The sequence below is a fragment of the Takifugu flavidus genome, chromosome 7 (assembly GCF_003711565.1).
Source record: "Takifugu flavidus isolate HTHZ2018 chromosome 7, ASM371156v2, whole genome shotgun sequence".
Lineage (NCBI taxonomy): Eukaryota > Metazoa > Chordata > Actinopteri > Tetraodontiformes > Tetraodontidae > Takifugu > Takifugu flavidus.
The window spans coordinates 6497813-6523246 of NC_079526.1; the positions used below are offsets into that span (position 1 = coordinate 6497813).

The 25434-nt window shown below is 46.5% G+C and overlaps 2 protein-coding genes across 6 annotated transcripts in view; one reads left to right on the forward strand and one right to left on the reverse strand.

Annotated features, from left to right (window-relative positions):
- LOC130528777 (uncharacterized) lies at positions 1-8706 on the forward strand. Of its 4 annotated transcripts, none has more exons than XR_008951401.1 (3): positions 1-107; positions 443-3038; positions 5606-8609. XR_008951401.1 is itself a non-coding variant. In XM_057038478.1 (2 exons), the coding sequence occupies exon 2, from the start codon at positions 5620-5622 to the stop codon at positions 6322-6324; it is 705 nt and encodes a 234-aa protein (XP_056894458.1). In that variant the 5' UTR covers positions 4886-5299; positions 5606-5619; the 3' UTR covers positions 6325-8706. The 4 variants fall into 4 exon arrangements, 1 of the variants encoding a protein (XP_056894458.1); XR_008951402.1 differs by having other exon boundaries at positions 1-83; XR_008951400.1 differs by lacking the exon at positions 1-107 and having other exon boundaries at positions 307-3038.
- The window catches only part of lingo3a (leucine rich repeat and Ig domain containing 3a), a 24456-nt gene continuing 7476 nt past the window's right edge, over positions 8455-25434 (reverse strand). For both annotated transcript variants that reach the window (XM_057038476.1, XM_057038477.1), the window contains exon 2: positions 8455-12776. In XM_057038476.1, the coding sequence (XP_056894456.1) occupies positions 10883-12715 (1833 nt within the window). In that variant the 5' untranslated portion in view covers positions 12716-12776 and the 3' untranslated portion in view covers positions 8455-10882. The remainder of the gene's footprint in view (positions 12777-25434) is intronic.

Genomic DNA, 25434 nt, shown 5'->3' on the forward strand with positions numbered 1-25434 from the left:
TTGACCAAGTCGATCTGCGAGCGTCACATGCGCCAAAGTTAATCCTGTCCTGCGGATCACAGGTGACAGCGCCTTATCAAGAGGTCAGTGCCGCGCACTTCCACCAGGTTTGAATACGCACTTTTGAAATAATGAGCACACGATTATTAACAATTATGATGCGCATTTTCGATCACTCCATCCCCCTATTTAAATAAAATAATTACTCTTATGCTGACGCTAAAATTACTAATTCATAAAATGACACAATTCACACATGTTAATAGTGGGGGGGGGGGGGGGGGGGGGGGGGGGGTTCATTGCAAATTTGACTGCCTGAGCCAAAATTAGAATTGTGTTTTTCTCAATAAAATGGAATAATTAATTTACTGAAGTCCTTATTTTAATATAGCGTTATCCATGTTTGTGTTGAAGGAATAATTATTGTCTTAAACGCTAACAGAGCTCAACCATGTCCACACTGAGGAACCCTAACCTTCCTGAGCACCCTGCTGCGTACGCCTCCCCCTCCCTGGTGAACAGGCGTGAGTACGTGGACCTTGGTCACAGCAGCTCTGTGCTCCCGGTCATGCGATCTTCCCTGCAGGCTCAGCGTCTCCTGGGATTACGCGCCGTTACGCGCCGCAAGAGAGAGATGGTTCCACCCGAGAAGAAAGATGCTGCCTATATGTCCAAGCGAGTTAAGAACAACGAGGCTGCCAAGAGGTCCAGGGAAAAACGGAGGCTGAAGGACCTCCTGCTGGGGGGTCAGCTGCTTGCTCTGAGTGATGAGAACGCACGGTTGCGGGATCAAGTCCTCAGGGTGCAGTATCTCAGCATGTGCGCAGGAAGGGTTGAAGAGGCTCCCAGGACGGATTTGTGTCCAGTTTACAGCCCAGCCGTCTCAAAATCACTGGTCTGGGGGGAGACCTGGAGAAATCCTCACGGGAGCATCCCCCCTTTTAGCTGGAATCAAGGTTTTGAGTCACCTTTTCAAAGCAGCGGTCTGATCCCCTTCTCTGGGCCTCGTCCCCTGGCAGGGACGGAGAGGACGAGAGCAGACGTGGATGCCAACCGGCAGGTCGCCTTCAGCGCTCAGATTAAAGCCGACACCGCTTCATTTCAAGCCTTTCTGCCCAGGCCTGATGTGCTCCATCCTGCCCCCATGTTGCCATACCCTCCCCCCACCTGGCTGGTGCGCAGCCCAGCAGTGAGCAGTAATTTTGTTCTGCCATGGTTGTCTCCCTATCTGGCTCCTACTCCCCTCCACCCGAGCCTGCCTCTCTGCAAGCAGGAGATGCCAGGCCAAGGCCTGGGGGCAGACGCTCACATGGCATTCAAGGGCTGCTACAATGGTGCACTGGCACCTCATTTCTGAGTGTGTGTGTGTGTGTTTAGATAGATAGATAGATAGATAGATAGATAGATAGATAGATAGATAGATAGATAGATAGATAGATAGATAGATAGATAGATAGATAGATAGATAGATAGATCGATAGATAGATAGATAGATAGATAGATAGATAGATAGATAGATAGATAGATAGATAGATAGATAGATAGATAGATAATACACATATGATTATTGCAAACTATGGCATAAGGAGTGCATCACATTGATTTTAGGTGACCCAGCCACCGAAAGTTGTTTTTTGATGACTCGGTATTTCCCTTTAATTTCCCCTTCACGTGATTTCTCAGCAGAGTCGGGGCAACCGCAAAATTCCCGGGTTAGAAAATCGGTTAATCGTGATTTTTAGGTGCTCTTGACACCAACCTGCATTTAACGACATACCTGTGTCAGTTACATGCCGGATAAGTTGTTCAATAGCTGGGACTGCTTGGCGATTGGGGCAGTACAAAGAATATTTGCAAAATAAGCACGTGGTGGCGCAACTATGAAAGTTTAAAAAGTTTAAAACTAAAATGGGGGAGGGGGAGGGGGTAGAATCTCGATGTAAATAGGACGAGAAGGATAATTGCATACATCATTGTTCATCCTATTGGTTGTGTTCGTTTGTTGTAAATTTGATCCGAGTTGCGGGAGGGGAAAAAAGAACTTTACCTGAAATTATCCACGATTATAGATAATTAACCATTGAAGATGTCGCTTCGCAGCATACATTTTAAAACTATCTGCACGTTCACATGAAGATAATTCTGGGGTTGGCAGCTGTATTTTTATTGGAGTTAATCAGCAATAAATGTTATTTGAAATCCTGCTGGCTCGGCCCTCATGAGAGGATTTTGAATGTTGCCAGCAGAGGGCGCAAGAGCACAACACTGGGGGCTTCTACCTGTCAGGACGCTTCTGCACCCGATTCACCCCGAAATAACATGTCGACTGGAAGCTGAACTCTTCAACTTACAATAAACGACAAAAAGACTTTGTACATGCGTGGTGCATCTTGAAAATAATATACCATTCTCTGCCCAAATGTCTTAACCCTGAACAGTGTAGAATTATAAGAGAAAATCAATTAAAAAAATACTTTATGATATTGAACACACGGCTCTACATGATAAATAGCAGAACACAGATAAGAAAACCGTATCTAACCATACCAATTAACAACAAACTTCAAATACTGTCCCAAATGGGATGAGCAAAAAGATTTTTTCATGGAAAAATATAATTTCCACTTCTACTCCTCTGCTATGTTTTTGTCTTTCGAGCCGGTACATGAAGGAGGCCGCCACATGAAGGTAGCTTCGGTTCAGAGTCCTGAAAGACAGTGAATGTCACTCGAGAGAGAACGCCGCGTGGGTAAGCCACCGTCACCACAAGAGTGTAATGACGTTGGGGAGGCAGCCAGACGACAGCAGGAGTGGACAGGCCAGGTAGAGACGCTGACAGACAGAAAAAGAGGAGGAGGGTGTGAGGGTAGGACCGAAACATCATCATCAGTCCACCTCTGCTGCTCTCTGCATCAATCCCATGACGCAGCCTCGAGGCAGAGCTGCTCTGTTGTCTTATTTCACTGGGCAACAGCGACGCCTCGCCACAGAGACGCTGGCACCTCTGGCGCCGTGGACCCCCCCTGCAGCAGTTGAAGGTAAGGCCTCCAAATCGGTCTCAGACTTCAGAAGGTGAACGCGGGTTCGTTGTTGTGTGTGTAGTTATGGCGGTGGTGATTTCTGACCCCAGTTCTGGTAAATAAGCCTCACGGGCTGATAATGGAAATGAAGCCAACAGATGTTGATCACGCCTCAACCTGAGCTTCTTAACTCAGGTTTAGTTTTGAAAAACTAAATTAGACTTAAAAAACCTCAATATAAACATTAGTAGAAAAGCATACATGTGTGGAAAGGCTGCCTCCCTAGAACTGCAACTGGAACTAAACATAGCGACCTCATTTCACCCAAACGAAGACGGTGTTCACACAGGAGACAAGCATTTTCCTATTATTATCTGAAAGGAATGAACGTTTCACACATTCGAAACACTGAGAGGTGCAACATTATTCCACGTTATCTCACATCTGCACGACTCTGTATCATTTGTTATCAACCCCAAAAATAGCCCCGATACAGATTTGTATCCAAAATCACGTATGATGTCAGAGGTTTCGAACTAGCACACGTCTGTGACATAGGTGTACCTGTGTTGAACCCCACACAGAGTAACTCAAGTTGATTCTACTTTTGCCTGTACTGTTCCAAATTATATACCATGCAACAACGCGTTGCAGCCATAAATCCATGGCTGTTTGTGCCAATGGTCAACGTACAGGCGACAAAGTTCCCTCATATTCACTTGTGTTTTCTAAGTTTGTGTTCGCAACAGACATGAGAGCAGATGGCCGGATTATTTTGCCGTATTTATCTTCAAGGAATGGATGCGTTAACAGACTGCTCACGACTGCTGCAGAAGCCCCTTTCCCCCCTTTTCAGCGGCGGTTTGCAGGACCCATGCATTGAGCATGTACACTGAGGTTAAAAGCCACAAGGTCTGACCGATTTTTTCCCATATATGAAGTTATTTAAGCTGCTTTAACAGTGGTGGCAGCAGATGGCTGCGCATGAGAGTGCAGATAGAGACGAAAAAGAAGAAGTTTGACGGTTCCTTAATAAAAGCAGGTGGCTATAATTAGCCAATAAGAAACAGGTGCAGCAGCAGCGAGCGGGCTCAGCCTCGAGAGAGATTTCACTCAGGAACCCCCTGCACGATTATGTCTTCTCTCTTCCTGCTGTAGCTTTTTTGGGGTAGGTGCTTGCTAGCGTGTAGCATCTAACGCCTAACCTTTGAGACACATGCACGCAAGCAGGTGTGCACGACCCCATATGCATAAAAAAACCCAACAAACGAGGGCCTGGCCTCCACGCTCGCGCTGGGCACAGCTTTCAGTATTTTTAACCCGTCACCGCACGAAGGGTGAAAAGGCCCATTTGAAAGTGGTGCTTGAAGCCACGCAGGGCGTTGACCCTCAGGCATCACGCCGGGACGTTGGTCTTTGCCTTGATGCTCGTAGAAAAACAGCAACACGTGTGCAGAAATCACTGGACGGTCGGTTCTGAGATGGCAACCTGTGAAATTTGTGCTTCAGTTCCTCATGTAGCAAACTAGCCTGCAGCTCACTTTGAGACCACAGGAGTAAAACACCAAACAGTGTCTGTTGGGAGGTCTGTGCGTGTGTGCGTGCGTGTGCGCGGGCGCGCGTGTGTGTGTGTGTGTGTGTGTGGGAAGGGAGGGGGTCTATGTGTGACTAGATGCAAAAAACAAAGTCGAGGTGAGTGTGGTTTCAACATAATGTTCATTCTAACTGCGCAGCTTCCCGTGAAACTACCCACACGCTCATGCGATTGAAACTGTATTAAAAACGGCCCTGCTGCTGCCTCTCAGACAGAGCTAAAATCACATTCTGCCACAGATAAAATGGATAATGCCCCCCCCCAGGTCCAATACAAGAAGCCCAGCCAACAGATGAAAGAACTAGCGGCCGAAGACGAGGTCACTGAAGCTGGGGGAAAAAATTAAGTGTTTGAGTGCGCAAAAAGGAAATCTTTTCACCTGCGCTGAATTCCTCCAGCTTGATTTTGCAAAAAAAAACCAAAAAACAATAAGCTAATGAAACGGGCCATCGTGGCAGCGAGTGCCTGAAAACATCAAAGTCAACCAAGTGGGTTGAAACAGCAGTCGAGCTCTTACAGGGAGGATATCTTCGCATTCTTGTGCGTCTACGTGACGCTTCCCCCATCACTTCTGATCACATCGGGTGGCCCGCAGGGTCGGGAGGTTTGGGTGGTGTGAGACAGCAGCAGGAACACACAGATAAGTTAATATGCTTCGCACACGTGGGCTTCAATTTATTACAAGGTAAGTGGACATCTTTCAGGGTTCCTTATTGACCGTTGTCTTAAACTAAGAAGGTAAACAGATACGATGAGGAACCAAGTGCAGCAGGAAGCTGACAGCTATCGCATGTCTGAGCTTTTGTAAATAGCCTGTCAGTCGTATGTTGGCAACTATTCAGAAATAGAACCGCACGCGATAAAAATCAGTGACTGCATAAAACTATTTGCAGGCAATACCGAAAGGAGATAATTCTCTCACATGAGCATGTCATCTGGGGACACAGCGTGGCGGAACCCTTCAAAATAAAACGCCCTCTATTGCTTTCAGGTATTTTTGCTCTTATGGAGTCGCCGACGTCGCCATCTCGCTCCGGCCCAGAGGGCCGAGAGCCGTACAAGGACGACCTGGAGTGTAAGGGGCGGCGGCGCAAGCGGGAGTTCATACCCGAGGATAAAAAGGACGATCTCTACTGGGAGAAGCGCCGCAAGAACAATGAAGCCGCCAAGCGATCCCGGGAGAAGAGGAAGATGAACGACCACGTCCTGGAGAATCATTTTGAGGCCCTAAAGGAAGAAAATGCCAGGCTTAGCGCTGAATTAATGGCTATTAAGGTACATTTCGGCCTTATTTACCCACTGACCTACCCTCAGCCTAATCCCCTGCAACACTACGCCCGCAGTAGTGCTCCCACGAACACACACCACCAGCTCTTCCAGAGGGATCACTACTGGAGCGGAAAAGACCCTGCAGCTGTTTCCAGCTACCCACAGTCCCTTTTCTTCCCTACGTACGCCCTCCATTCTTACTTCAATACACCCAACACCACCGCCTACGGCCTCCTTAATCCTCTCGTCCTCCCTCAACATCTCATGGCCGCCCACCCTTCAGCTCCCCTGCTGAAGCCTGTTCCTTCGAGAGCGACGGAGGAGGACGAGCAGCAGGTCCCGAGGCCGTTTTCCCTTCCCTGCTCTGTTCCAGCCATCGCCGCTAACCCCAGAGGAGACAAAAAGTGCTCTTACATGACCAACGGTGAATTCAGAAAATGATCAGCTCCTTTACTGTGACCGTGTCCAGGCGTCACCGCAGCTCCTGGGTTTGTTCTGCAGCATGGACGAACCCACCAGGAGCATTTCTGAATATCGCCTGCTCTGCATCACAACCATTGAAAACACGAAATTCTGCCGCCTATATGGATCAATACCAAATAAATATGGACAGGTCCCCCGAGAAAATAGTAGTACTGTAGTTGAAATTTTGATGTAGAGTTTGGCAGTAGCAAACAGGAAGTGGAGCCAGAATAATGATTTTCAGGTTAAATCCGTCGAGCCAATGGTGGTTTCACAAATGATTTATATATTCCTTTTTTAATACTATGCTTGGGGATGGTGAGCTTACTGACAAGCAGACTGGTTTTGCTTTTTATTTTCCTTAATAAACCACTGATTGAATGGAACCAAAATGTATTTCTTTACAAAGAAAAAGCTCTTGTTGTAAAATGTTCTCTGTCAATTGTTCTATAACTGACGTCCGATATGTGCTGGTGAAACCTAAGCAAATTAGTCAAAACACCGCAACTATTTTGGCAACAAACAAGTGTTTTCCTTGAAAAACAGTTAATGTGAAATCCACAAACTGTGTAGGGGGAAATAACTCTGAGTGCATCAACGTCGTAAGTTACGATGGAGGAAAACCTGCTAACTCACGCCAATCACGGCGCCGCCATCTTCATCCCCCTGCAGTTGACTAATTGGTCGATAGGTGTCACCAATGACACCTAAAGGCTGATCAAGTACAACAAAAAACAAAATATTATCACGATTTCTGTTGCTGTTATTTTCCAGAAGCATTAAATTGACATCAAAATGTTTTTGTACAGTATGAAAAAATAAGTCTAATCAGAGTTGTGTCGAAAAGTGGCGGGGAAAGCTGAGTTTATAGAGCATTATTAATAACAACTGATCTGCCACAAACCTTTCTTGATGAACTAATGCACTCAAGCTCTTTGCAGGATAGTTTTCAGTTCCAACCACAATTGCATTTGTGGTTTTAAAATTCACACTAAACGTGTGATTACTGCGATCAGTAAAAAACAAGGTCATTACAGATGAGTGGTGTGAATGACAGCTTCGGTCTGTTCCTGCTGATGGGGGCTTATTGGCATTCACCTTAACAGAAACTGTATTTACATAATTAGCATCTCCCATAATGTGATTGACATATGGTCAGAAATAGCTTTCTTGAAAGGGAAGTAAGCAAAAGAAGGAAGAAGATAGAAGGGAGAGACGGTCTCTCTTCTTATTTTATTGCTGAATTAGATCAATGGGTAAATGTAAACGAAAAACAGTATCTTCCCCTTTTCATATTGGTGGTTTTGACACAGCTTCTGACAAATTTCCTTTGAAATGATGATGTGTGGTGTTCATCACCGCCTCTGCATGCGTCAATGGTGAACTTTTCTTGGGGCGCGACAGGATTTTCAGGTGTAATACTTGAAAGGGTACGTATCAAGCTCAAAAAACAAATCACCGAGAGGGGTTTCTTTAAAGAGAAATTAACTCCTCTCTTCATTTTTTAGCAGTATAACATGAAGTTTGATCTGCCTGAGGAAATGATAACGCGCGTATCAGGATGTTAAACTGTATATTATGATAATGTCAACCCAATCTGACCTGTATTTGTTGTGAGTAATTGTTTAAAGTGGAAATTGAGAGTTGCAAATATTGTTTTGGAAAAAGAAGGTTGAATAAAGACTCCTAAATAATAACTATGGACTATCAATGTATGTGTGTGTGTATACATGGATGTATATTCTTTCTGTACTGTGTACAGTTATTTCTATTTTCTGAACTGACCCCTTCTCCCACATGTTCATACACCCTCGATTATTTCCCACTATTTAACAACAAAAAAAAAGCTTTCTCTTTGTGAGACAATGAAAGGTTTATCTTATCTAATCTTATCTTGTGCTTCACGACACTGTTGTGTAACAAGTCATCGCCATAAAGGCCCGGATGAGACATTTTCGCACTTTGTGACTCATTACAAAATCAGACACCTGATGTGAGAAAAGTGAGGCGTCAAACCCAGGTTACAGGTTGGAGAAGTGTCGTATGCGGGTGAGTCATCGGCGTTAGACAGAAAAGTTTGATGAGACACATCAATGCAACGGCAGCCAATTTAATAGCGAATGTGCCACAAGGTTTTATTGCAGACTCACATTAGGGTTGAGGGCTCAGAGGACTCCTATAAAAATAGGCCAGGCAACGGGACAAATTTGCAGCATGCTTTACAAACAGTGTGCTTCATTTTTAAAAAACAACACGATACAAAACAGTCTAGCACATTTTTCAAGACACAAATGCAACACGAGCTCTGTATTTACAGAATGAAATCAGTAGACTTTTGGAAAAAGACAACCACAGAATAAATTCACACAGGTTTTTTTTCTTCTTTTGTCTCAGTTAAGGGGGTGGCTGATGTCTCAAGTTTAACTAGAACTCTGTGGCTTATTTGCATTTGGGGAAGGTGAGTTGTTTACCATCACCCACGAGAGTTGAATTTCCATCTGTCTGGCGAGTGTATTTTAGCGTCGTCCTGCCAGCAGGGGGCAGCAGAGAAACACGGGGAGACGACAGACGTCTGAAGCTGACCTCTGAACTGAGGGGTTCCAAGGACATTGAAGCAATATTGATTCTATAGGATGTATGTCTTATTATGCATTAAAGATTTATGATGGAAACCAAACATCTTTTTGTCAATTAATTTTTCAAAGTCATCTTTCTTCGATTGAGACGGCAGCTGAAAAAAGAGATTCCGTCGGTTATTCATCTATTTTTCAAAGTGACACTTGCCCATCGGTTTTAAGCGTGAGTTGCTGCTTTGCAGACACTAATCAGAAGGATCTGTGGTATAATGGAAATGCTGCACATAGCAATCCATAAAACATTTACAGAGTTTCTTGTCCTGGGTGCCAGAATGACAGATGTTGTCTAATGCAGACAAGCATCTTACAGCTTACATCAGTTCACCGTGCCTCAGTAGCAGTAAACAAGGCAAGATGCCCGATCATTAGGCTGCTCTGCAGAGCGCCCACTCTGCTTGTTAGCCAAAAATCTTGCATTCCTTCCTGTAAATGAGTTGAGTCTTGTGCAGCTTGTACCTGTTGTTCAGGTGCTGTCCTGCATAAATCCTATTGTATTAGCAAACAGCACTATTGGAACATGCCTTTTTTTTTTTTTTTGGCATTTTTAAGTTAATGGAACGCAACAATAGGCTCATGTTGGTTAAAGAACTGGATGCAAACTTTCATGGCATCCGTCTCAACTGCGCCGTAGCCTTAGCGATGCTAGCTCGCTCAGGCAGCTGTTAAAATGTGTGAATCTATCTGCATGTTTGGGCTAAAATAAAATAATTCCTGAAAAATGTGGAGGTATTTATGACCAGCATCTCCAGGACTGGCCTCGATGTTTTAGAACATCCAGCCTGCTCTTCCTCCTCATATCAGTTATATTATGACCTTTCTTCCAGACGTTTGTCTTTTCTCCCCATGTGTCTCAGACAGATTGTCCTGTCCTGATGAAAACCCACTTAACTGGTACCCCCTGCTGCCACCCACCCCCCACGGTTGGAAAATCAGACGAGTGAATCTAAGCCTAATGATAATGCCCTTCATCATTTGCTGCCTGTTCATTTCATGAGTGGAGCCTCTAAAGTTCACTGATCTGCAAAAAAGACGACAGCACATTTATAATAAAACATAAAGAAATATAACACCCAGCAGGACATTTACAACAATTTCAGTGTCAGTGACTATAAACGATATGTTTAGACATTATAGTACTTATGCAATCGAATATCTCGGAAATAAATCTTGTACACTGACAAAATGTATAAATAATACACGTTTTCTAAAGAATGAAAAACCTTTGCACGTGCTTTGTTCATTTATATACATCCCTATCAGGTCTCCATGGTTACATTTCCCCACCATTGGTCACCACCTAAAATGTGCATCAAAACAATCTACAGTCTCCTTTGAGTTAGAAAACCGATTTGGACAGTTTCTAGCGGCGTTCTGCGAGAGGTAACAGTGTCGCGGGGAGCGCTCTCACCCCCCCCCCCCCCCCCGGGTGTATTTTTCGCTACTCTGGGTTACAAACTTGCGGGGCCTTGGCATTCTTTGAGCACCACTCTGCTTTAATGTATTCATGAGTGCGGAGAATGTGAGCTGGGATCGGCTCAGAGGGAACAGGGAGGTGAAATCTTTAATGGTGACGCCAAAGATTTGCGTGTAGGGAGGGAGAGCAGAGCTGTCGAAGGCTTTGTAGAGGTTAAAGACTGGTGACACTGAGCGTGGCTGTTTGGTCTGGTATTAATGTAAGACTTACCGTAGCTTTTGTATCCCCCAGGTGCTCTGCACACGCTTAAGAAGACACAACAAAGCGTTAGAAATGTTATCAAATCCTCACTGATTTCATGTTTGTCATATACACGTATCTACAGTTTTAAGGGTCTTACTAAAAGGTCTTAAAAATAACAGTATTTCACATTTTGCAGGCAAAAAATGTCCCCGTCCTGGCGGCTGCTCGCACACAGCCCGAGCGCTCAGATCATTTTCATGTTGAACTTGCGCGCCCCACCCTGTCCGCTGCTGGCTGCAGGCCCGTCCACCTTTCTGAAGGAGTACTCCACCGAGAAGTTGTTCTTGTGCTGCCCCCTGCCCCGACTCCACACGAAGAGCAGAATGAAGCAGAACAGCACCACCCCGAGGAACATGATGCAGCCCATCGCCGTGGATATGAGGATGGTCTTCAGGTCCAGAGTGAACTTCAAGAAGACTCTGGTGTCATTTAGATTAGTGTCGTTGAGATCGCCGGCGTAGTAGGTGCGGTTGGCCATCAGGGCTGCGTCGAGCGGGAGCCCGCTGACTGTGAGTGTAGCGAAATAAGTGTCGTTCCCGCCGGCGTTGCTGGCGATGCAGATGTAGGTCCCGCTGTCCATCACCTGCGCGTAGCGTATTTCTAAAGTGCCCTCTGGCAACACAGTTAAACGTCCGTTGCTCTTTGTGGTGATGCGGCGGCGTTGAGGAGAGATCCAGAATATCACCGGCGCCGGCTCGCCTTCCGCCCGGCAAACGAACGACACCACCTGGCCCTCGCGAGCCGATATCTGCTGCAGCTTCCTGTTGCGAATTTTCGGCTTCTGACACGTAAAGTGGTCGAAGAGCGCCGAGTCAGAAAAGGCGTTGAGGGCCCGCCCCTGCACCTCCACGGGCGCCGTGCACACCGGCGGCGCGCCTTCAAAATCGAGAGTTTTCCTACGCTGGAGGATCCAAAGCAAACGGCAGTCGCAGGCCAGCGGGTTCCCGTCTAAGCGCAGGGTCTCCAGAGTGTTGACGGACTGGAAGGCTCCCTCTTCCAAGGTGACCAGGTTGTTCATGGAGAGATTGAGAAGGCGGATCTGCCTCAGACCGCCTAGTGCATATGGTTGCACTAGGACCAGGTTTGTGCTGACCAGATGCAGCTCCTTCAGTCTAACAAGGTCCCTGAGAGCCCAGGACTCCAACACAGAAATGGGGTTATAGGAGAGATTGAGGCTGGTGAGGTGAGCCAGGCTGCGCAGGGCAGAGGTCGGCACGGTGGTGATGTTGGTGTGCGTAATGGACAGCCAGGACAGGTTCAGACCCTGCAGGCTGTGAGGGGAAACGTACTCTAAGAAGGGCCAGTGGTCGATCTCGAGGCCCCGCAGGTTTCCCAGCTTACGAAAATTCTGGTCCTCTAAGGCAGAAATGCTGAGGTAGCGGAGTCGCAGTGTCACCAGGTTCTGCAGGTAAGACAAGGACTGGCTGGACACAGAGGTCAAATTGCACCTCTCAATGGTCAGCTCCCTCAGACCCACCAATCCTAAAAAGGCCTTGTTGGAAATATAAACCAAGTCGTTGTCACCCACTTCCAGCGTTTTCAGGCTTCTCAGGTCCTGGAAAGTAAAGTCCAAAAGAATCACAATCTTATTCTCACTGAGGTCCAAAGAGGTTAGGTTGGACAAGCGCGAGAACGCCCCCATGGGGACAAGTTTCAGCTGGTTGCCTCTCAGCGACAGAAATTGTAGGTTCTGGAGGGAGGAAAAAGCATTGGGTTCCAGCACGCTAATGGTGTTGTCGCTCAGATCCAGCTTTTCGAGCCGATGATACGGGAGCAGATCGCCGTGCTCCACCCAGCGGAGCTTATTCGCGCTTAGGTCCAGGATCTTGGTGTCCACCGGAATGCCGTCGGGGAACGTGGCCATGCGTTTACCGAAGCAGGACACGGCCTTGAGTTTGGCGATGCACTCGCAACGTTGGGGACACGTTTGGCCCTGGGTGACGCTCACGGTGTTGATGAGTGACAGGAAGAGGAATGTGAGGCGCCAGCTCACGTCCAGACGCAGGCTCAACCCCATGGCCTTCGCTTTTGTTCTGCCGCCTCTCGCTCCTGCCTTGGAGATCGATCACTGATCGCACCTGAGGAAAGGGGGGAGGAAAAGAAGGAGAGAGACAAGGAGGCAAATTAATTAAACTGAATTCACCCACAAAAGCAGCGACCAAGCACTTTTAAAGAGAGGAATTAGAGGATTCCCAAGACTAATTGACCCGGTGCACGAGTGAAATTAACAACAGAGCTCCAGGGAAATACCCAAAGGACCGGATCTGTAATCAGGTGGAACAGTTCACTTTGCAATTACCACCTGCTTTTCGAGCCAGAAGGTTCCTCAGCTGTGAGCAAATGTTAATGTTAAAATACTTGAACCCGTCTGCGAGCACAGAGGACAGAGGTCGGAGGTCAGAGGGATACGAGTCATACGCATCACAATAACTCAGGCCGTCATGACATGTGAGGGTTTATGAGAGGTGCCGAGCCCGTGAGGGGGCTTCATATGACACCCGTGCACCAGCGCCGCTGCCCCTCCATCTGCTATAGGATGTCGGCAGCAGGACGGTAATCCCTTTATAAACCCGTTGTGAAATGGCAGCAAACAGGACGGACAACAACACCGGAAAACATAATCCGTGACATCATCGTAACTGAGGTTTGCTGGGTGGGAAAACATATCGAGAGGCCACGACTGACTGACGGTAAAAAGATAAAAGTACGCACATTTGATGCCTGGGAGTTATTATCAGTACTTAGCTGATGCAGTAAACTACAGGAAAGTTTACAGTGAACAAAAAGGGAAAAAAGAACAGACACAAAGGCCATCAGCAGTATGATTAAATGGTCATAAAAGGTAATATGGTGAATGTAGGCTGGCAAAATGCCACAGACAGCAACAAACATCTAGAAAAGCCAAATTTAAAAAAGTTTTTAAATACATGTGAAATGTTTGCAAGGCTTATTTATTTTTACAACCTTTGATGTGGTACATTTTACTTGCAAATATCTAATTTTACACTAATCTAGTATCTGGATCTGTTTGGATAGGAAGAGGGGATGTGACACTATGTTAACAAGGTAACTTTAACCACAGAAAATATGAAAACACTTGAATCAAGGCAAAATCAATTGTAGATGTTGTGAAATGCTTTTAGGCGTCTACTGCTGTGACTTTAAAAGACTTCTTTTATGGTTATTTGTTTATGAATCCTTGGCGTTGTTTTGTTCTTTCTTTGAAACAGCAACTCACCTGCCTCTGCCAAGGTTTTAAACCTTTTCCCCGACGCATAAAGACAGGTGGCCTGAGCCTGAAATAGAAGGCCACAAACATCCTGCTCCCACAACATTTTAAAATGTCAGTCACATGGCCGTCACATGGCCGGCCCCTGAAACCCATATCTGCTGGCAGTCCCTCTCCATTAAGCCCAGAGGCCCTGGCCAGCTAATGCAGCGCAGGTTAGCAGCAGATTTATGGAACGGCGCGCGGCACCGCAGACGCATGTTAATACTGACTCCACGCAGAGCCGCCGACTGGCTACTGTTACCGGCTGGAAAGCTTCGCTCAGAAATAACCGCCGTGGTATAAATAAGAAACAGAGGGAGCAGCTTAACAAAAAAATCCACTGGACCGGTTCTGATGGCAAGCAGCGCTGCGAAGTTACCTTCTTCCTAACCTTCAGCTCCCAGAGGTCACCAAGGTCAAAGCATCAGTGTCTCGGAGGCAGAGTCGATATTCCGCTCTGATACGGTAGAATAAGTAACGTAGGGACCAGTTTCAAAATGGACAATAGCGTAGGTGTGTATCGTTGTCATGGCGACGCCGGCATCATCTTCCCCTGACGAGCCCTCCTCCACCTGCACCTCACTGCTCCCGATTTTCCGCACCTGTCCTCCCACCGAACTCCCCCCAGACGCAACGCTCGTGTGCTCATTAGCGATTTGGTAATTATGGAGCCTGGTGATGTCATCGACTGCACGATACCCATAAATTTCAGCATAATTCACAATCATCTGTTGTATAGCAGTCAGAAAACACTGACCCCCCCATCCTGAGCTGCAGTCGGGAAGAGGGCAGACATCTTGCTATGAAAATATCACAAAATTTGTTTGTGTGTTGCTCAGAGGAGCGGTAGATCCAGGCACCTGGCAGCCTGCAGGAGGGGGGCGGGCTGGGGGCCAGAGGGTTCCTAGTTTAAAACCTGGATCAAAGACTGGAACAGTGGAACCAGGACAGTGGACCAGGACAAATGACCCTTGAGATGCCCCCAAATGCTCAGCGTGCCTGAGGGTAGCTCACCCTGACGTGACACCTCTCTCTTAGCTGGAGGACCTGGAGAAAACCAAGTGGAGTCGATAGTTTGGTGTTTATCTGAAGGGATTGTACACTTTGGTGTTGGGTCCTCCACAAAACAGCCGGGACAGAGACTCAGTCTGACACCATGACAGTGAAAATCGGAGCACAAACGAAAGGCGATGTTGGAAACTGCAGCTGACACTGTGACACAAATCTGAGGTGACGCACAACTCTGCGAGAATTCAAACGCAAACAGCACTTTTCTGCGGCCGTCATCCCATTTAAAATGGAGGCGTTATTTTATTGAACTCGCCTGGCATTTGTTCCATTAATAAGTTAGTCAGATTAAAATATTCAGCGCGTCAGGGACAGACAGTTGCACACAGATGAGAGTGATCCATTCAGAGGCGAATGGAAACAACTGGGAGTGGGATGTGATTAAAATTTAATTAAAGAGACTTTGCCAGAGGATTTGCTGTTGATTCTTTCCCTTTCAAGATCTTTTGCACAACTCGCATGGGAGCTGATGCAAACAGGGGTGCTGATTGGTGGAGAGAGCTGCTGGACCTACGTTTTTTCTCGGCTAATATGGCGAAAAGTCCACATTCCCAAGCAAAAGAGAAACTGGTTGATGATTGATTTTAATGCCTGGTTGATCCTTAGTTCCTTAGCTAGCCTAGCTTCTGTTCATGTGCTTTCTGAAGCAGAATTTCCAATGAACTGCAGACTGAAATGAACCAGAAAAGGAGCCGATCACCAGTGACGTTCAAGACAAAGAAAAGCGGAATTTCAATGACAGCGGAGCCATATTTAGACGGTGGAGTGGGCAGGAGAGCTGCAGGGGCATCGGGGCACAACGAGATGTTCCGACACCTCTTCCACTCATCACCTCTTCTGCTCAAACTGTTACATCATTTAGTGCTGGCCCCAACATTACCTAATCCACAAGCTATTTTAGTTCAAACAGAAGCTGTTAGGGCTGGTGGCTAATGTGCCTCGTGCAAACGCTGCCCTTTTTGTCATGTGAAACCATTGGATCAGAGGGCGTTTGTGTCTCCACGTGCGTCATCATGAGGACTTTAGCACATGATTGGAAAGACTTCACAGATGATGTCCAGGAAAGCCACACAAATCAATGCCCAGGACGTGCACAAATGTTTCCCCACTCAATGCGTCTGTGTCTCTGAGGATGTGAAGACCGGGGAATCGGAGGGGGTGCACAATCAAAGCTGCTTATGTTACAGCTCACATCAGGAAAAAAAAACTCCAATTAAAACAACACAACAATGTATTCATCTGTCTCGCTCCTTCATCCACGAGTGGTACCATTTGCATCACCGGAGGAGGAAAAAACAGGTCATTGTTGTATAATTAGAAGAGAATTAAACCCAGATGAAGTTCTCAACAAAAAGAAATGTGGTGAAATAACACAGATTGTTCCAAAAAAAACTGGGAAAAAACCCCCACAGCAACCTAGCACCAGTGAAAGGGTAGCGGTGTGTTTTTGTGGTCTTATCCAGGTCTGTGGTGCCAAAATGGACAGGAGGCACTTGAGCGGCGAAGGAAGAAAAATAGCACATCAGTGGTTTTTCCTTCAGCATCATGCAAAAAATAGTACATTGTCTGCAGTAAGACGGGAGCCGCCAGAGAACGGAGGCTGGCGATGATGATACGGCTGCAGGACACGGCTGACGAGCAGCAAGCATGTTTGAGGGTGTGTAGGTGTAGCTGAGTGTTCTCCAGAAAAGGCACACGGGCCAAAGGATAACATCCATAACAGCTCCTCCAATGGCTGTGTTCTCACTCAGATCCACCGTGCCCACTCACTGCACTTTACATAATCGCTGTGTGTGTGTGCGTGCGTGTGTGTTTGTGTGTGATCGTCCACCAGAAAGTAAACGCATTAGTCATTTAGGGAAGCCATTGTCAGTGTCTATCAATCCGTGCAGGGAGACCCTGGTGCCCACGGCGGTGTGGAGTCCAGACTACCCACACACATTTTCACACAGGCCATTACACACACTTACCTGATGAGAAAAAAAGGGGGGGTAAAGGCAGATTTGCTCGATCCCATTAAAAATGCTTTAGCCTTGCAGTCTTGTGATGGCTCATTATCACTGGCGAGGCCAAGACATGAGTTACTACATCCAGGTCGGATGCATCCATCCTGCAGCGCACCCTTGGCTCTTCACATCCATGCACACACAGACACACACATCCTTCTACTTCAATCTTTGTGAGGACTTTCATAGACTTATTTGCATTCACCAGCCCATTACCCCAATCCCAACCATCCCAACTACCCTGCTAAACCTGGACCTTAGCCCAGAAATTGAGGCGGAAATGTCCTCACTTTGCTAGTAGAGTGAGTATTTGGTAGCAACTACAAGAACACACACACAATCCTAACACCAGCCTAACCTAAACCCAATCCCAGCCTCAAACTTAAAACCCCATCGTATCCCTCAATGGTGCTTTAAAGTTGTGAGGACCAGCCAAAACGTCCTCACTCTGCTAGTGGAATGAGTATTCAACATCTCAACATCTATAGCACAGTACAAGGACACACACACAGTTTTCAGAGTTAACACACACATTCATGCACCAAAGACGCAGCAGTGGGAGCAACTCGGGCGCTGCATGCTGACAGACATGAAATGTTTATGGAGCCCCGAACGGGACTCTAATTATAATAATGGCGTGCATCAAGATTCTTAAATTGCACTTCTGTTCAAAGCAGCAGCAGTGAAAGAGAAGAGCACAATGGAGTGATTAAGATTGTGTCCGACCGTGTGTCATGAATCTTTCATGAGACAGAACCGTTTCGGGGCTTGCGGACGTAAAGGCTTCAATGAGCGGGAGTTAAATAATTGAGGATGTTATGCTGCGTGCCCCACTGACACACAGACTTTGACCCCAACTGGAGGTGCGGCGGACGCACATCCAAGAGGTACAAACCTGCAAATCCGTCATTCTGGACGAGAATAATGAGAGGTTCTTCTGTTGCTGACCTTCCACTGGTGCTGTCAGACAGGCAGATGGACTATGGTGGCATGCAGAATTTTTAACAAAGGCCCGAAAAGTGAAACTGATGTTGAAAACAGAGAGAATTCGAAAGAGAAATATGAGAAATGCAAATGAGGTCAAACTGAAGGAGTTGAGAGTGAAAAACTCTTCTGGGATGAAATGGAGTAAAGTTTCCACACTCATGAATGAACCAGGAAGCAAAATGTAACAAAACTGTTATAAAAGCTTTCCTGGAGAGGGAGGAACCAAAAGGGAGTTTTTTTTTTGGGGGGGGGGTCGAACTTTGAAAAGGAAGATGTAAACGGGTCCGTATCTCTGAGCCAGGCTCATGGATGTTCTCTGATGTTTGCTCATTTGCATGTTGTTTTGGAAGACTGCATAATCCTGACGGGTAAATTGTGCAAAAAAAGAAACAAAGGGTTTCGCTTCGATTTTGTTTAAATCGGCTTAGATGAGAGCGACACAGACGTCTTCCATTTGCAGGTGATGGGACCAACCAGCGGTACATTTCAAGCTCCCTTCTCATTTAGCTTCATCTAATGTCCACCACCGAAAGGTCATTTGGTTCCTCAGTCAAAGAGGCAAAACCAAAGGACATAATATTAATGGATTTCTATAAAAATGGTGGACAGCGAAGCCTCACTAACGGCAGATGGGTCCTGTAAGAATGGAGAACCTTTGGAGCATCATAATTTGAATAAATGAAGGTGGCAGTAGTCAAACCAAGCTCCTGCTACACAACAGAAGTGATTTACGCGAGACGCACCGCAGCACTTTCCTGTCTCTCGGCATAAAAACACCAAAACGAAAGAACGCGTTTGAGCAGCAAACAGAAAACGTGGTGTATCTACAAATAAAGCACAGGAATCTTTGTGTGCGAGTGAATAACTTGAGGCACAAATCAATACGCTTCTTTTTTCATGAGGTTTCGTCACCTGGCATAAATCATCCGAGAGAACAGTTGGTCTGCGTAACCTTAGGAACTCATTTGCAATTGTAACAGGATCAATTGTAGAGGCTTTGATTTATGATATTTAGAGGGGAAGTTTAAAGAGGCCCAGCCAGAGTGGCTCCGGGTTCACTCAAACGCAGACTCTTACAGGGGCCACAGCCCGTCACTGTAATGGAGGGCGACACGCTCTCCCCCTGCTCACACACAAACGCACAAACACACACTGTGTGTGTCCTCGTAGATTTGAATTTATTGGATCAACCCGAACGCATTTTTTCCCGAGCAACCTTCTCCTCGGTAATCTATTACTGAAGTGGGATGATTATTGCCATTAATATGTGCATATTTGCAACGTCGACAAAATCAACGTCCCCGACTCTCTGAGTGGAGCCTCGACCAAACTTCTGTTCCAAGTATCTGATGAAATGTTGAGTTTATAATATTTGACAGTAGCTCGTTGTCTTTTTTCTCAACATTCACGTTTGATGGACAGGGTCAGAATGAGACTCCCTCCCTTATTATATCAAATCATATTTAAATGAGCATCATTTCCCAGGACAGACACTCCTGGAACACGTGGCGTCCTCTCCATTGTTTGCTCGTAGACGTTTACACTGGACTAACACTCGTCCATCTGTGTTTCCAGAAAGCTCGCCTCCAGATTATTGCCCCAGGCAGCATCTGCTGTTATGTACATGACAGACTGTCCTCCAACAAATGAGGAAAAGAATAAATCCCAAAGGCTGTTTGTGCAGGCAGCTCGTTGTGACCTACAGCTCCATATTAAAATTGTCATGTACAAAAAAACCAACTATCTTTTCTGGATTCCAGCTACAGATGTTCAGACAATGCAGGACGTTTCTAACAAAGCACAGCTCCAAAAGTCATGTCTGAGCTCTAAGGAGTTCTGTCAGGTTACTGCATGGGTTACTACGTGCATGAGGCGTCCGTGCTGTACCTCCACCTGCCAGTAGGGGCACTAGTCATTTATACAGGATGTGACTGGAATGGAAAACTTAGTCAAGTCAACTGAGGAGCAACATATTAGTATATTAATCTATGCTTGGATTTGCTAATATTTCTATTCATATCCCATTGAACTAGCACAATTAGAGTAGAAAGGATTTGTGTCCTTGACTACAGCCTGATTAAATACTAAAGATAATCACTGACACATTCATAGCTTCACAAAACGTTGCTTGTCAAATCCTCCACCTCGATGGTTTTATTATGCAGACCCTCTTCAACCTTTTACCATACTGGATACTGTAATACGTTCCCATTATGCCTGTAAGATAGAGAACTGGGGGAAATTTAACACAGAACACTGCTGTTGTTATCCCTCTTCACCAATTAGTGTGACACAGTAGAAACCTCTCTCCCCGTAGGTCTAAATTTGTACTAATAATGCAAATTCATCAGCTGGCCTCGACGCTTTATGCCAGAATTTGCAAGTAGTGAGGAATTTTCATGCGGCTCTCTCATTTAAAGGAGTAATAAATCATAAACATCCAGAGAAAACCCATTGAAGGACTCTTCATGCTGTAATTTCACATTGCTTAACTCAAAGTGCCATCGGAGGTTAGCATGGTCGCCTTTCTTTGACCCCAAAAGTTTGTTTTTTAGAGGGAAAAGGCAGAAAGCCAATGAGAGATGAAGGTGGGTCGTATCTGGCATCTATTTCCTGGCGGGATGATCTGTTTGGCATGCGGCTTTTCATCACTGCCACCCCACTTGGCACTCACGCTCCACGTCCAGAGGAGCCGCGACGCAGCACAGTGGGGCTGGGATCACACTCTGCACGCTTCACCACTTCATCTCAGCAAACACCTGCTCAGTTGTCAGAAAACAGACACACAGACAGGCGCCACCTCTCTGCTGATGACTGTTGTGCCTTTAAAATCCAGTGGCTTGTTGAGGAGGGGGAGGGCGACCGTCAAATCCTGTTGACAATTATCACCTGAGGATGGGATGCGCCATCTCCTGTCAGGAAATCTGGAAATGATGTCAGCTCTAATTCTTTATGTTCTGTCTCCGTCCTCGTCCTGTTTCTGCCCCTCAAGGTCAAAGCATCACAGGCTTAAATCTGCTGGAGCCGCTCTAATCCTTCTCGGAGCCTGCGAGCTCTCCATGTCCTTCTCATTAGATTCCTTAAAAGGATCACTGTCTTTTCCACTTGGCTCTCACTGCCTGCTGGCTGCCTCATCAGCGGGGCAAATTACAGCCCGTTATCTGCACTTTGAGTGTATCTGAGAGGGGTCCACCGTGTCCTGCACCGTCCTTGACCCCTCCGCAGAAAAGCGAGAAGTGTTATCTGCACCCGAGAGGTGGCAGAAGTCAGACAGAAGGGCGGCAGGAGCGCTGAATCTATGTCAGTGCATTTCACCTCCAATGGGATTTGTTTCTCGAATTGCTGTTTTATAATTGGGGGGCGAATGCTGCCCTGGATGTCCTGTGAGAAGAGCTTGTCGCCGCACAAATAATCCTCAAGTTTTCCATCAGCTGAGCTGGATTCACCACTATCCATAATTCATCTGTGGTGTCCTTAAATGAACTGGAAGGTGACTAAAGGCCATCGTCTGCGGGGTCAAGGTCCCGGTGGACAACACCTCGATATGCAGGGAGGCAGAAGAGGGAAGCGTGTGAGACTGTGCACGTTGCTGCATGTGTGACATGACAGCAGTCATGGACTTCTTTGTTTGGAAGTTCAAATGCCTTTTGAACCCCTCCCACGTCTAATGCATTTAGAGTGCTCTATTTGAAGTGGGAGGGGCTTATTTCTCAAACCGAACACTAGAGGGCAGCAAAAGAACTCACTTTTGGTGATGCTTGTAAAATATCTAGTTGATGAAGAGTGAGCTAGTCCACCTCATCCTGCACATCATCCTCCTGGCGTTTAATTTAATGTTTTTCAGTCAAATTCCTCGAGAGTCTCATTATCATTAGTCTCCCAAATCGGATTCAGAAAAATTATAGGATATAAAACTGTAGATATTTGATTATTTGCTCATTAGAACAGAACATTGTTATCTTAGTAATATGTGTCAAACTGTTACTGCAGTGACAAAATTTTAAAAAAGCAACTCGATCGCTGCATTTCAAATCAGATTTGATGAATGAGCAGAACAAAAACTGACAATAGAGCTGACGCACAGGACACGAGAAGACAGCTCATCATTCACGACAACTGATGATGACAGGCCGACAGCTCACGGCCCACAATCGCTCCGCTCAACCACAGCGAATTAAAAGTTTGAGCAAGTTTACGAAAGGAAACAAAGCTCCTGCAGAGGCACATAAACAACCAGACAAAACATTCAAACACACACGTTTGGATGCCAGAATTCATGAAGTTTTCTCAAACTTCCTAATAAATATCACCATTCAACACTTTATTAAAGGTGCATCTTAAATCTCTGTTATTTTTGATGCTGCAGTCTGTAGCGACCATAAACCCAGACGGTCGGCACTTTTCCAGTTAATAAGATCTGCTGGGAACACGACAACACCAGTAACTACTGCGTGTGTGTGTGTGTGTGTGTGTGGTGAGACTGAGCTGAGTGCTGCAAGAGTGAAGGATGGAGTCGGAGAAAAGCAAAGAAAGGGACCTGAAAAGATTAAACAGATGAAGAGCTGCTGGAGCCTCTGCATGCTGGAGACGGCTGTAATCTCATGGGTGCAGCAGGTCCACAGCAGGTAATCTCAGACCTGATTTGCAGTGATTACAGTCAGCAGCTAGAAGAACGCGCGTCAGGTACCTTTCTTTTTCTTTGAATCACTGTTGATTTTAAACAACCGCTGCCAACAAGCACCTCCCAACAAAGAGGTCCTTTTTCGATTGAAACCCAGCAGCTCTCGGCGGTGGCTGCAGTCGGAGCCGACCGACACAGGCCCCCACGTGACTGACGTCAGCTGATTTCTGTCCTCAGAGTGACTTCTCATGTGACCCTCGTCCAAAATGTCACAAAATGTCAGAGCTTTTCTCTAACTGCCAAGTTGGCTGAGCTGAAATCTCTGCCTGTGCTCACAGAGACGCTAGCTTAGTGCTAAGCTGTCAATCATTTCCGACCTGTCCTTCATCACTTCTCTTTCTGTCTTGTCGTACTCTGATATGCATCTGTGGAGCTTTAACCTGCAGAGCAAAGAATGCCGCGGCTGCGTTCCTCTTTATCCCGTATCCCAATTCAATCCCATCTGAGATCATCTGACAGTGACACGGAGCCCCCATCTGCTCAGATGAGGCTTCGTTAGGTCCATTCCTGCATTCCACCACGTATGTGCAGTTTGCTGTTGCCTGAAGAGCGTTTCTAACCGGTCAGCTGTTTTCTTCTCTTTTGACTCCTGGAATTATTGTTTGCAGCCACTGCAGAGACAGTTTCTGTTTGCGTCAACAGGAGTTTATTCAATTATTTGATATGAGCACAAATATCCTCCAGCCTTCTTGTTCAAATATCCGATTTTTTTGGCAGGTATAGATGAGACCAGACAGAATCTACTCAGAAAAATATTGGTGCCAATAATTCTAGTCTAGTCGTCACAGCGTGGGATCAACATTGTACAACAGGCTGTTAAAGCCTGATAAGGTGTTACAAAGACAACTAACAACTTGACAGTCCCTGCTCTTATTATAGTACTATATTGTTGCTCTTTATTCATTTCTGAAATAAAACCTGTCAATGAATGCAGCGCTCTTTAGTTTGATAAGATTTGCTTGTTAATCTCAGGTAAAATAGGCCCATTTGGGGATTTTGCAGGTGTGAGTAGCTAAAATCCACAGGTGTCCTGACCAGAGACCTCAGTCTGACACAGATGCAGCGGCCGGCGCCAGATTACCCCCCCCCCCCCCCACGCACTGATGAGATGTGCGGAGACACCCATGTTGTGGCCTGTTGTCCATATTTCAGATGAGCCTGTTTGTATGGCCTAATTCGCCATCCCGCCCTCTAATCCTGCGCCTCGGGCCCGCTGCCATGTTGCCCCGTCCGCTTCCTCTCTCTCCACCCCTCCCATTCAGCTTTAATCTCGCCGCGGCCAAGACGGCGAGCCGTGAATCAGGGACACTTGAATGTCACAAACAGCCTGGGCTGAGCTGCGAATGTGTTGCAACAATCCAGCCGGTGGATGAAGTTTAAGATCCTCTGATTTCTGCAACCTTGAAGAAAACAGCAGCATCTAAACCAGCACCGGCAACATGGCGGCACACCAGCGCTGGTTACAGGTCTGGATAATAATTACACAACAGTCACATTTGGGATTCCTGCTTAATTATCCAAGAGTGTTAATTACGGGAATATTTCTGATGCAATTAAAGCAACTCGAGCAACGGCACCAGCTGCACGTTGATTCATCATCAATATCCAGACAAGAACTCATTCGGGCTTTAATTTTTTTCCCTCTTTGTTCTGATGGAATGAGGAAAGGAAGTCTGTCTGTAGCTACGAGCGAGAAGAAGATGGGCCTGTATCTGTCGCATGTCGTCTGCGAGATTAGCAGCTCCTTAAGAGAAAGTGAAGACAGGAGGAGAAAAGAGGAATAAAGTGTTGACCATGTGGAAAATAACAGGGGAGGCCACACAAAAAATGGCTTCGAGCGCACAAGGACGGGATTATTAATGGAATTTCAAAATACGAGCAGAATGAGGGTGACAGACGGATGAATTAGAGAAGGTGATGAGGGATTATACCGCTCCGTGACTTAGGAGGAAGAAAGCCGGAGAAATGGATTTTCCCAAAGTGAAGCACTTCAGAGGAACGTGGACTGTGTGCGTCCTGCTGACAGCCACACTCGCCCGTCTTCCAGGCATAAATCTCAAGTCTGGAGGGAAATTCTCTCAATGAATGCAGTTCTACGGGACGAACCCCTGCCTAACAGGGACGCCTCATGCCGGACATGAAGAAGCTCTCAGTGAAATCTGCTGAGGAGCTGCGGACAGGGAAAAGTCAACAATGGGGAAGGACAAAGGTCGTCTTAATGAGGGAAGACAGAAGGTGGAGGAAAGAGGAGCGAGAGTGGATCGAGGGTGACAAGAGGGAAGAGATGTTGACTCAGCCTCACTCCCAGGAGGCCTCCAGCAAAGGGAGCTAACGGGATCGAAACGGAGGGATACTGATGCTCAACTCTTGTTTTTCTGTCTTTTATTAAAGTCAGGAGGCTCAAATAACACTTACGTGATGCTGGGGGAGACGGTGAGCAAGTGTCCTCAGACGGGATCAAGGCACCACGCCATCTGACCAAGCAACTGAGGCGGATCACGGCACTTCCTGTTAGTGGGCATGCACAGGGAGGGGGGGGGGGCTTTGGGTGCAGTGTAATTGGACTCTGTGCCATTAAACATACTGCAGATCTGACGTGGCGCACTGGCTGTACTGGGACGAAACTGCACGCATGCTGGATGAAACCGAGAACCACTGTACCATACAAGAAGGAGAGAAGAGTCCCCACTGTAAACAGGCACAACCACAGCTGCTGACATACA